At 43.5% G+C, this 12,773-nt stretch overlaps 2 protein-coding genes across 7 annotated transcripts in view; both read right to left on the minus strand.

Annotated features, from left to right (window-relative positions):
* Window positions 1–12,773, minus strand: part of LOC135911965 (isobutyryl-CoA dehydrogenase, mitochondrial-like) — a 573,736-nt gene that overhangs the window by 84,227 nt on the left and 476,736 nt on the right. The window lies entirely within an intron of this gene.
* l(2)34Fd (lethal (2) 34Fd) lies at window positions 6,881–11,398 on the minus strand. The gene has a single exon (XM_065444337.1). It carries the CDS (start codon window positions 11,119–11,121, stop codon window positions 9,079–9,081), a length of 2,043 nt encoding a protein of 680 aa, XP_065300409.1. The 5' UTR covers window positions 11,122–11,398; the 3' UTR covers window positions 6,881–9,078.

The following is a 12,773-nucleotide window of genomic DNA, read 5'->3' on the forward strand; positions in this document are numbered from 1 at the left end:
GCTTTCAACAGCCACTAGAACTTAACTTTCTCTCTCAAATGCAACAAATTTCATTAAAATCTGTCCAGGGGTTATCTCAGAAAAACGTTCTTTTTGTTTTACATGTATTTGAATAGGCCGCGTCGGAGTTGGGCCCGAGCTAAAGCTTCCTCTTAAAGGGAAACATGGCACGCACCTTGTCTTGCTGTTACAATGAGAAATGACAAATGATGTCATCTACTATAGTATAAATTTAGGTGGTGGTGACGATTCTGCTACAGGCGGGTTTAGCCTGGCAGACTAGGCCAGCAAATGCTCTGCCCGAGGGTCTCTTTCTGCCTCAAATATGTCAGCACGAGCCTAGCAGTCCAATCTCGCGCAGAAATGTACAATGCTTCCTTGCACATGATTGACAGTCCTTCCATTAAGACTTCCCCACTTTTCTGGACCAAACAGGCAAAATAATGTATTCAAACACTATATTAAACTGAATCCACCATGCCTATATGTTAAGCTTTGTGCGCAAACCAGCGAGTGGTTTAGCTGTAAGAGCTGTGCACCTGGTGCTCTTATATTGCAACATTTGGTGCACCCTCAAGACAGAGAGGTCGACCTGAGCTAGTGCACTCTCGTCTCCTACTATGCACTGGGAAAAAAGGAAAGGGAGTGAAAGTACTGGGATGGATGATGATGATAAGAGAAGTGGTGAGTGCTTATGTACATGAGACAGTTGTCTCACTAGAGCCGCTCGTCGAGCTTGGTGTCCTGCAGAAACTTCAACAATACTTTTGTTGCACGCATTGAAATTGCAGTGTCAGGCCATGGGCCTAGGATAGCTTCCTCCGACAGTGGTTGCCTGCCAACGCTGGCTAGGAAACTGTCTAACGTCCTTTGCTCCAGCATATATACTGGGCAGTCGCACAGTACGTGTTGCAGTGTTTCGGGCATCTGGCAGTGTTTACTATCAGGGCTGTTCGATTGGCCGATGAGGTGTGCATAAAAAATTAAAATTAAATTATAAAGTTTTACGTGCCAAAACCACTTTCTGATTATGAGGCACGCCGTAGTGGAAAGCTCCGGAAATTTCAACCACCAGGGGTTCTTTAACGAGTACCTAAATCTAAGTACACGGGTGTTTTCGCATTTCGCCCCCATCGAAATGCAACTGCCGTGGCCGGGATTCGATCCCGCGACCTCGTGCTCAGCAGCCCAACACCATAGCCACTGAGCAATTACGGCGGGTGATGGAAATCGAACCTGGGTCTCCGGAGTGCCGAGCTGAATCCTGTGTAGCAATGATGTTTTGCTCCGTGTAAGCTTCGGGGGCAAACAGAATTTACCATCTGGGTCAATCATATGTAGACGTCTGTGAATGTTGTCATAGTGGGCTCTGTAAGCCTTTGTAAGGTCCTGCATGAGTGCCTTGATCATGGAGTTGGTGTCAGGTCGCAAGTAGGCAATCCGTACTTCATCAGAGGAAGAGGAGGCCAATCTTGCCTCACTGTCAGCGAGTTCATTGCCAAAAACACCACAATTACTGGGCACCCATTGAAAGGTGATCACGTGGCCACTTAACTCGGCACTGTGATGAAGTTCGACGATTTCCAGCACAAGCAGATAATATGGTCCTTTCTTTAAAATGTATTTTAGCGCTTGTAGCACTGATTTGGCATCGCACAATATCGTCATCCATTTATGGGGTGTCTGCATTCTCATAAAACGGACAGCCTGGTGCACCCTCATAATTTTTTCTTTACATAGCAGAAGCATCGACTTGCAAGTCAGTCAGCATTACAGAGGCATGCATGTTTCTCTTAAAATCATTTCTATAAAATTTTGCAGATCAAGAGGAAGCTTTAGCTTCCTCTTGATCTAAATACATGCACCTATCTAAATACATGCAAATGGCGAATTAGTTTTTTTTTGGCAACCACTTCACGAAATTTGGCGAGGTTTGTTGCATTTAAAACAGCTTAATATCTAGTGACTGTTGGTTTTGAACTTTTCATTTAGGTCGTAAATCTTTTATTAAAAAGTGGCGAAAATAGAAAATTTTCAGAAAACAAAACTATCAAGTTTACAACTCTAACTCAGCCATGAGAAATGATATCACAATTCTGTGAATTGCATCTAATAGTACATCTAAAGCAGACAAAATTGGTGAATCTTAAATCAAAATTAAATTTTAATGAATCTTTAAAAAATTTAGTAACATGAAAATACAACTTTTGCAGAATGCTTGTACACAATGTAAAAAATCCACATAAGATATAAAATGACATATTGAATTTGTTTACTTTCAGTGATCTAATGGGTGCCATTTACAGAACCACGGTATGTTCTTGATGCAGAGCTTTAATTTGTAAACTTCGTGCTTCTATTTTTTTTTCAAACTTTCGAATTTTTGAAAATCTTTTCAACAAAACCCAAGCCCTAAATTGAAGTTCCGCTTCAAATAGTCACTATAATTTAACTTTCTCTCTTAAATGCAACAAATTTCGTTAAGCTCAGTCCAGGGGTTATCTCAGAAAAACGTTTTCGCATTGTACATGTATTTGAATAGGCATTGGAGTTGGGCCCAAGCTAAAGCTTCCTCTTAACAGTAGTTGATGTCTACATGATATGAAGCATTCATGATTTGTAGAGAACAGTTGTGTGAACAATATAACTATTTCGTAGTAAATGGTGACGCAGGGATTATATGCTGTAGTGTTTATATTTATATTCAGTAAGACAGACTATTTCTAATGGCAAGATATCAGGTTGAAAGCAAACTACAACGCAGGGGCACATATCCAGTTCACCGTGTGGCACATAACATTACATTGCACCATCATTGGGATTTGCCGACTTAAACTTGCCTGCAAGGAAATGGCTGCTCTCAGAAAAAACTTCTTTGCATTCAAGATTTTGCACTTATCAGCAGTTGCTCAATTTAGGCACAAGGATCACACATTATGGTCAGAATCGTTCATAAAACATTTGGCCCTGTTACTTGCCTGCTTTACAAAGAAAAAAACTTAATTTGCATTTGTGTGCATTCCTCGCAGTGAGTGATGCTTAAAACATGGTGGCTGTGTCACTTTCGGAAACTGCAGTACAGCCACGCGTGGCCTTTGGGATTGGCTACCACCAACCGCTCGGTGCTGCATCCGAGAGGCACAAAGGAAAGCACATAAGGCAAGTAACTGTGCCAAGTGCTATACCGAACAATTTGAAGAACCATGACATACGATCTTGTAGCAAAATTTTGTCAAGAACAGCAGCAGCGGTAAGAGCAAAAATCTTTTTTTCTTCAACTTTAAGAGAAAAATGCATGTCCCTGTATGTGATGGAGCACAGTGGTGCCGTGGGCAAGCATATGTACACGTGCAAGAAACATAATTCAGTGCAGATGCTCTTTGTCAGGCTCTTCTCCGCATTCCTCACCACACCTAGCAAAAATATAAAGACTACACCATTTCCAAACTCAACTCGAGCCGAAGGAGCATACAAGGACAAACACATAGCTATTAGCCCCGAGAAAGAGGAATGGCGCCCTCTGGCGAGTGACGTCACGGCCAGGACGCCGCTCACTCCGGCTCGCTCGGCTGCCGCGCGCGCTCGTTCCCTTCGTGTATGCTTGGGGTATAGGTGGCTCGAGCCGTACGTATTGAAGAATAAGTCGGCTTCTTTCAGCTGCAATACCTTAACCACAGTTTCTTCTTCAAAAGCGTGTGAGTCGAGAAACTTTGCGACTTGGATATCGCAAGCTAAGTAGCGTTAAAGGGGTCTACAAGGTTTTGCAATGCATATATGCGCCGTGTCTATCGGTAAATTTTGACTAAAAAGAGAATATCTGCAAATTCAACGCGCGAAGTTGTGTATGATGCTTCGCTAAACACTTAACATTCCTTTAGTATTTAGCTATGAGAGGTATTGCATTTTACGTGGAAGAAAAATTTGGTAATTGGCGTCAACATGTTATCCGATATTAGAAAGACACTGCCCAGCGAAGCTGTCATCATGATTCCTATTACTCTGTTGTGTTGTTCTATTCAAATATGGCCATTCATTAATGCGTAAAAAAATAGTTAGGCGCGCATTTCTTATGAAAATGTTTGCTGCTACTTTCATCCCCCTCTGAAACAGGCCTCCAAAAAACGAATTGCTCATGGCTGCTAACACGACGGCGTGTCATGTAGAGTATTTACATATTTAATTCACAAACACCATAGTAGCAATCACCTGAGAGAAAAGTTTCGTTGTTTAGATCGACAGCCACTCAATTGAAAGTGATGAAATGTATCATAGTGGCCCTCAGTAGCCTTTATCGACAATATGGCCCACCCCTGATCACGTAACGGTAGCAATCGACTGTCCGTATGGCGAGGCACGCTATGTTCGCGAAACCCATCAGTTCACTTCAACTTCGAATTAAAACCATAAAGCATTTTTTTACAGTGCCAACTGGAATGGCTAAAGTATTCTCGAGCTACTACTACGCAGCTTAGATTGCCTACAAAAGGAAAATTCAAGCACCTTTTGTCTCACCATGTCTCGATCCAGCATTATTTAATTATACAAACGGATAACTATTCGCTTCGTCGGTACTTAAAAGAGAACCTTGCAGGCTAATTTAAGTTTGCTCCAATCCAATCGCAAACATTCATAAAGAAAGCACCACAAGCCTTGCATATACTTTCACTTGATTTCTGACCCTCCACAGGGGGAATTTCGATATCTTCAATATGTCCCATACTACTAGTCATTGACGCTTCGACTGCTTTCTGGCTACAGCTATGTGGTCCAGCAGGCATACTTCACTAAAAAAATTGGGCCGAGCAGCCTGTGTCAGTTTGCCAAACAGATTCGTCATGTATATTCCTTAAGCAACAAGCACCAGTAAATTTCTCAAGTGAGTTTGATGTGATTTGATTTATTAATTTCCGTTTACACACACACATGTACAGAGGAGTGGTAAATGGAGGTGGATGAGGGAAAAAAGCCGCACAGACGCGGCTTGAGGTAATCTCACCCTCTTAGGTACAATATGGCTGCATGGGGTAACACATCAAGCGCCATATAAATTACATCTATATAGTGGCCATAAAACATTGCAGTTATACAATATATGAAAGCACAGTGAAATATTTCCACGATGACAATGCAAAACACACTGCGGCATTGAAATAAATAAATGATATTCACTTGGTAACATAGACAAAAAAAGAGGAACATAACATGCATTATTAATCATTAACAAACGCGCTCTAAAGAGGTGAGTTGAACGTGTAGCACGGGAAAGGGAATATATATTGGTACATTCCTATTTGTACTCTGTAAATAGCTGTAAGCCTTCATTAACTTTACTTCAAATTTCCGCTGCTTAAAAAAAATAAACACGTGAAGAACCGCCTAATGTTGACAAGCAGTTAAAGAAGCAAGTGAGGCGTGTAGAATCTAAGCTCCAGTATTAGTTAAGTCACCGTGCTACTGCCGAGCGTTTCTGTGAGGAAATGCAAAAATTCGATATTATACCATGAACTACTCGTCGTGAGCAAACCTGTTTTAGCGGAATAAAATCAACGTAACTGCTGTAGTAGTCATATATAGCCAGCTTTGTGACATACTTGTTGCACCGCGGCAGGTATGGTATCATAACTGGATTCCTATAGGCTATGCTTTTGCGATTGTCTATCCGCGTATGAAAAACCCGCAGTGGGCTGGTCTGCGTCGCTTCGGCTGGCACTGTAGCGTTGCCTTCGAGAGCTGCATTGTTGTCTAAGAAATTAGCTCTTTGAATAAATGTTCGCAAAGGAAGACGTCATAAAAATATATTTAAGACGACCACCATAAGTATACAAGCAGAGAAAACGAGGGCGAACAAACGAAAACACCGCAGAAAGCGCCCGTACAACGCACGAACTGTAGCAGACGACAGGCGCGAGTCCCCTCCCTGACGTCACGCGAGCGGCGCTCGCAGCGCCGCTCGTGTTCGTTCTCGGGGCTAATGTTAATCAACATTACACCAACTCGATCATGTGGCCTTTTCATTTATTGGTGGTGTTCCAGAACGGAAGTGAAATGTGATAAGGAACCCAAATTAAAGAGGGTTCTGCACTTGCACAAAGCCATGCTTAATAGACATATGTACTTTCACCTATCTTCCCAGTCTTCTCCATCATAAATACTGACGCCTTCCCAGTCAATGCTTCTATAATATTAAAAATAGCATGGGTGTACAGTACACACAGAAAGGTTTAAGGATGTAATGTTAGCTCGCAAGCTGTGTCAACCTGCATCCAAAACTGCTAGTCTCTGCTCAGGCAGACAGCACCTTCGAGTCATTGATTGCATTTATATAGTGATAAACACCTAGGTCGGCATTTTATTATGTTATACATTACTGAAGATGAGCTAAATGGAGGAACTAGCCACTGCAAGGTTAAAACATGTTTTGGTTTTGGGCAAGTCAGTATGGCTTTATTGACACACAGGATATATTTGAATGAATCGATCTTAACATTCCCATGTGGCCCACTACAGCAGCATAACTAGTTTTACATAAAGAATTTGCTTCCGGCGAACCCTGTGATGTGAATGGAGTATTGTTTATGCAGTCCGAGATCCAATAGAACTGTTGGCAGACTTTCCTCATAACAGTGTACTGGCTGCTTTCTCATATGAGTTCAAGTTGTTCTTGGAAGACGAACGAGTAAAAAGATTGGCTAGCACAATGTGTACATGCTCACTCTTTCACAATAGAGTTTATGTAAGGAACTACGCAGTGCAACAGTGTGGGGAATGTTATGAAAGATGACACCATGGCCTTCTGAATGTTCTGCAGTTCTGAGCAAATGGTAACATTGCTTGTAACATAACAGAAGGTAATGCAAAAAAGCACAATCACAATAGAAGGTATGAAGAGAAAGTGTTAGACTCACAGTTTTATTCACCAGCATGGGCCGCTAAATATGTAGGGTGTACACGAAACAAACATACGCAAAAAAACAGGACTATCACAACAGTATCTACATGTGCACATCAAGAAATGCTTTCTTTATATTGTACAGGTTGGACGGACTGCTGACACAATCAATTCCCTCTTTGATATTGGAACAGCTTCTAACATGAGCTGTGTGTTTGTTTTTACTTTTACCGAGAATCATTATCTCAACAACTTGGGGATCACAAGTGCCCATGTTACCGTGCTCAGCTAAATTAGTATTTTCTTTCCCCTTTGTGTTCTGGAAATGTTCCCTCTCCCTATCATTAACATAGTATCCAGTTTGGAACATGTAGACGCAAGTAAGTGGTATTTGGTACACCTAGCCAATGGCACAATTCACCATCCTGTGTGGCACTCGGTGCCTACTACTGGCTGCTTCATACTGTTGGCTTTTGCTTCTTTAAAGCTGTCCAGCTTATGCAGCAGGAATTTGGTTATGACAATCACAGAGCGAAAAAAACCAGCTCCACTGGGCTACCCAATCTGAACATGCCAGTTATCGCTCATCTTGTGACCACATGACTTCTTGGGGTGCGACTCGAGGCACATCGAGGCAAAAACATTTTTTTTATAACTTTGGTATTTGGTATATACTCATTACAATGGCAAACCTTTCTTTGCTCTTGGTCAGTAACACTATCAAACATGATTTATGGCAAAAGTCAAGTTATCTAAGAATTGCAGCTTATTATGAGCAGGTGTCCCATGCCCCTTTTCATGCATCCATTGCATGTGCACGGAAATAGGACGAGAAGCACAAGTCCCATTCATCGTGTAAAATGAGCAAGCAACATCATGCCAGCGGTAGAATGGCGACTTCGGTTGTCATATTAGAGTACAGAGCAGAAGTTTGGCACTATATTCAGAGCCAGTTTGCGCGACTTGTGCGTAACTTCTGCTATAATCGCCTACAGAGCATTCTTGCTCTCTGCCAACAGATATAGGCTGATGAAACCAAGCACTTGCTCCAAACCAACCAGTGAAAAGCACTTTTTAAAGATTTTACTGCACAGCATAGAAAACACAGGACTAATGCACAGAGCAAATGGCACACGACACTGACCGTCAAGTTTTATTCAGTGTAGCATATTAAAGCCTTTGCAAGTAGAGCTGTGCAACAATAATTCGAACTCAAGTTATCACGTTTTGATCAATGAATCTGAACTTCTAGTTGTGGAATGTTGCTTTGCTTAGTAAGCTGTACCAAAATGGCACTCAGATGGCGTTGGATTTTGTATCTGCCAAGTTGAAGGGCAGCATGCATAGGCATTTTCAACTTCAACAGCTCAGTCTGTTGGTCCCTTCCTTGCTGGTGAGTAAGCAAAGTGGGTGTGTTAATGCCCAAAGTCTGCCTGTGGTCCCAACCAATTATTAAAGCATTAATATGAAATTAATAGATATACAAGATACTGTTACCAGAGCATAAAACTTGTTGAAATTAAGCAATGTGCGTCATTTCCTCTGCCTCCTGCTTTCCATGCTGTAAAGATAATTATGCCACATCAGCAAGCCCAGTATCTACCCTCCTTCACAATAATTTTACTGTTATTGCTCAAAAGAATGTATGCAATTGTTTTTATCGCCAATATACTCCTGCTTGAAACAAGTGTTGGAATTCACACCTTACCGCCTTATAAAGCAGGAGAAACAGTGTTGTGGTCAAGTAGTTAAAACACCATAACTACATGTCGAACTTTCATGCCATAATGATTAGGCAAGAAGGTCCTGTTTTTCCCCTCATTAAATAGCCCCATGAGAAAGAACAAAATGCTATCCAGCTGCTAAATTTACAGCCTTAGTTTTTCATGTGTTACAAGGTAGTGTCTGTGGTGATAGGTGAGTAAGCACAGGCACACAATCAGAAGACAGATGGGAACAAACATTGCTCACCACTTGCTCCCATTCATCTTTATTTAGTGTGCACGTATGACCTAGCTGGCTAATTAGGATAGTTGATGAAATTGTGCACTGTGATAGTTCATCCTGTTGACAAGCAAGCACTGTAAAAGCAGGACATTTAAGGGACTAGTTCCTAACCTTTCCAGTGGTAAGAGTGGACAATGTAAGAGCGACACTTTATTATTTACAAGTATGGGCTGTGGCGTAAGTTAAGGCAGTCCCTTCATACTCATTTTCAACCCTTTTGCTGAGCGCCTAGCCTTCCTCCGATCGACCATGTGCGCCCTCACTTTCTCTTCCCTGTCTTGCTCAACCTTCGTTTTTCTCAACGCAAATGTCATCATCTTATTCCCACTGGCACCCACTTCTGCACCTGTGCTACTCCTGTCCAATCTCTGAGCAAGCGTCAGCTTCTGTGCTGCCTTCTGCTGCTTTTTCACGATGTCTACATTTTCACCTTTTCCATAAATTACTCCGTGGAACTCAACACCACTCTTCAGTTCGTACATCTTAGGACCTTCTGCTGTCGATTTTGCTTCATGCTTTATCATCCGGTGTTGTTTCTTGACTTCTCTTGTCCATGTTCTGTCATCATCTGAGCTCTCCTCTTCACTTGAGCTGCCATTCTGTTTGACTGGATTGAGCAAGTCCATGATGCTATTGCCTTGCACCTCGGCTTCATCCACTTTTTTCTTTTGCCGTTTGTCCAGACTCTTCACGAGTGGATTCAACAATCTGTATTCTTCACTGGCAGGGTCAACCTCAAAGTCTGGGTTTTCAAATATTGCTTTAAATCGCGTGTCCTCCAAGAGGGCCGTCTTTGGAGCCTTTTTATCCTTTCTTGAAGCTACCATAACCTCGGCTACAGCTGCTTCTTGAAGTTTCTTTGCCAGTTCCCTGTTGACTGTTGGCAACTTGAGCTTGCTCTCAACACGGTTCTTCCTTGCAGCTTCAACTGTCTCTCTGATTTTCTTCTTTCGGTACTCATCGTATGCAAAAGGTTGCACCAGTGCTTTTGCCTTGTGGTAAAGCCTCATGTCTAGGAAGTAGCCATGCATGTATGCTCGGAGAAGGTTTGTGCCCACAAGGTGGCCCAAGCCAAGATTCTCTAGCTCCCTCTGTGTGACAAACTTGTAATCATCATACACGGTGTCCTGATGCGTCTCCTCCAGCTCCTCTGTCAAGTTGTCCAGGAAGGAGCACCAGCGTGGCGCGGGGCCTAGGCTCGGGATGTAGTATGACAGCACCTTTTTGTCTTCATTTGCCAGAAAGAACAACCCAGAGCTTCCTACAAGGCACAGGTCATTCAAGTCGACGCCTGGAGTGACTGAGCTGAACGCCTTTCCCGAAGACCGGTCCCACAGCTTAAGCACCTTCGAGTCCATGCTCATCACAACATCGGCGCCAGAGTGGAAGGCGATCTTTTTGACAGGCAAGCCGTACAGGTGGTCCTTCACGAGCAGTGGCTTGTCAGAACGAATGTCAAACAGCAAGATCTGGCCTGTTGCCGTGCCGACGCCGAGTGTCAAGGCGTCCTTGAATGTCAGCGCGGTGACCGACGGCATTCCCTCGACTTCTGTGTCTAAGGTGACACTGTTGAGAGCACATTCAAGGGTTCCCACCCGCGACCTCGACCTAGGATCGAACGCTTCCACTTTACCTTCTTGCGTCCCCAAGCAAACAAGATTGTGGTAACTGTTAACGCGACACACGTTGACAGCCACCGCCTCAGTCATGATTGGGCTCATGAAACGACCTTGGTCCAAGTTGAGCCTGTACACTTCAGGTCCGTCGCAGCCGAAGTACAGCTCGCAAGCGGCGGGCAAATAAGTCATGTCACGGCCAAACTTTGGAATTCTGATCCTGTGATAGCGCCCGTACGCGGCGTGGAACTCGACGTAACGGTCACAGTGAAGGAACACCATCTTTGTGTAGTCGTCACTCAATATGTCGAAGGTGACCACATCGGAGTCGAAGCAGCGCTCGAACTTCATGGACAGCTGCGACACTTCGTAGCAGCGAACGCGTGGCTTGTACGTACCAGTTGCCATTACGTACTGGCCGTCGCGCGATATGGCAACATTGGTACTCACGATTGGCATTTCGAAGTCCTGGATGAGTTCGATGCGGTGCCGTATCTCCGCGTTCTTCTTGGCCAGCATGCGCTTCTTGCGATCCGATAGCCATTCTGGCAGGGAACGACCCGCGCTAAGGTTGTAAATCTTTACGTCGTTTGTGCTTGACACTTGCATTTTGGACGCTTTTCGCGACTGTACTGACAAAATTGCAGCGTTTTAACTGTCGAACGACAATGGAAATTGCCCTTCTATCGGATGAAAACTGCACGAGAGAAAACAAAAAGCTCAACCATAGCTATGGCTCAACCATGCTGTGGCCTGGATTGGACAGGATGCGAGTGGCTGTGCGAATAGTCAACGTTAGAGGATTCGGCTTGGCTCGTTCTCTTAAGACGTAATGGCTTTAGCCAACGTTTTGAATCTAAAACGTTGGCTTTAGCGTGGTTCTAGTACACGAAACAATGGTCGAGTCCGTGGTCGAGTCATATGGGTTGAGTGGAACAAACGGCGCGCTCCCACTGAAGCGCCGCGTGTGGAAAATTTTGCGATGGCGCTGCGAGCGAACTCGATTGCGGTGAGACGCGCTTCGCGGCATAGTCAACGTGGTTTCGCTGCGGGCGCCGAGACCGATTGCAGGCGTACGCTCTTATAATGGTGTTTTATTTCAACTGCAAACTTATATTGACACCATTTTGCTACGTATATATATATTTGAGGCATGGGTCATACAACATTCAATTTTGATGTTATCAAGTGCGTCGTCTGCAAGCGAGCGCGCATTCGTTGCGCGGACGCTGGCGGACGCCCAGTTTTTCTAGCAGAAAGTCTGCGCAGTAAATTTTCTAATGGTATTCCTTGCTTTGCTGCGCCCGCGATTCCTGTCGGCCGGTACCAATTGTAGTTTTAGCCAAGTGAACTGCTATTGTTTTCTCAAAGTAACACGTAATTTTTGCCACAGAAGCCGCCCATCTGCGACATGAAGCTACGTAATGTCATTTTACGCGCGCTTCTTGGTGGAACATTGATCAAGGACAGTGATCAAGGAAAATATTACATTGAAATAAACCAGGTTTATTTACTGCGTGGCGCAAAGAGATGCAGATGACCAATGTAATTCTAGGTAAATCTAAGGGCACACAGACATATATATCCACGACATATATATAAGAGGGAAATTGTCAAATATTGTAAATGCACGTATTTAAAAAGTGAGAACTCCCAACCGGAATAAGCGTGCTTCTTTTAAAAGCTGCACCAGCCCCAGGTCAACCAATCGACTTTCCGAGAAAAGGAATCAATGTAATTATTAGGCGTTAATGTGAACAGCAGTGTTAGGTAAATATATTGCCTATGTACTCAGACAGAATCGAAGAAACCGGGAAGTCTTCAGCAACATAATCTCCGTGCCTTGTTTGACGATCTCCTTCAACGTGCCAGCAGGTGAAATAAATGTAGAAAATATATAGTGTAATCGAATGGTGTTTGGTATTCAGATCGTGTTCGACTTATTAATTCGCTATTAAAAATTATGGAATAGCCTTTTCCGTCTGGATGCAACGCGTAACAGCAGTTACCCGCTTCGGTTGCTTAGTGGCTATGGTGTTGGCTGCTAAGCATGAGGTTGCAGGATCGAATTTCAGCTATGGCAGCCGCATTTCGATGGGGGAGAAATGCGAAAACACCTGTGTATTTAGATTTAGGTGCACGTTAATGAATCCCACATGGTTGAAATTTTCGTAATTCCCCACTACGGCGTGCCTGATGATCAGATTGTGGTTTCGGCACGTAGAAAACCGCATTTTAATAACAGCACTTTTGAAGTCTCG

The sequence above is a fragment of the Dermacentor albipictus genome, chromosome 10 (assembly GCF_038994185.2).
Source record: "Dermacentor albipictus isolate Rhodes 1998 colony chromosome 10, USDA_Dalb.pri_finalv2, whole genome shotgun sequence".
In the NCBI taxonomy this organism is placed as follows: Eukaryota; Metazoa; Arthropoda; class Arachnida; order Ixodida; family Ixodidae; genus Dermacentor; species Dermacentor albipictus.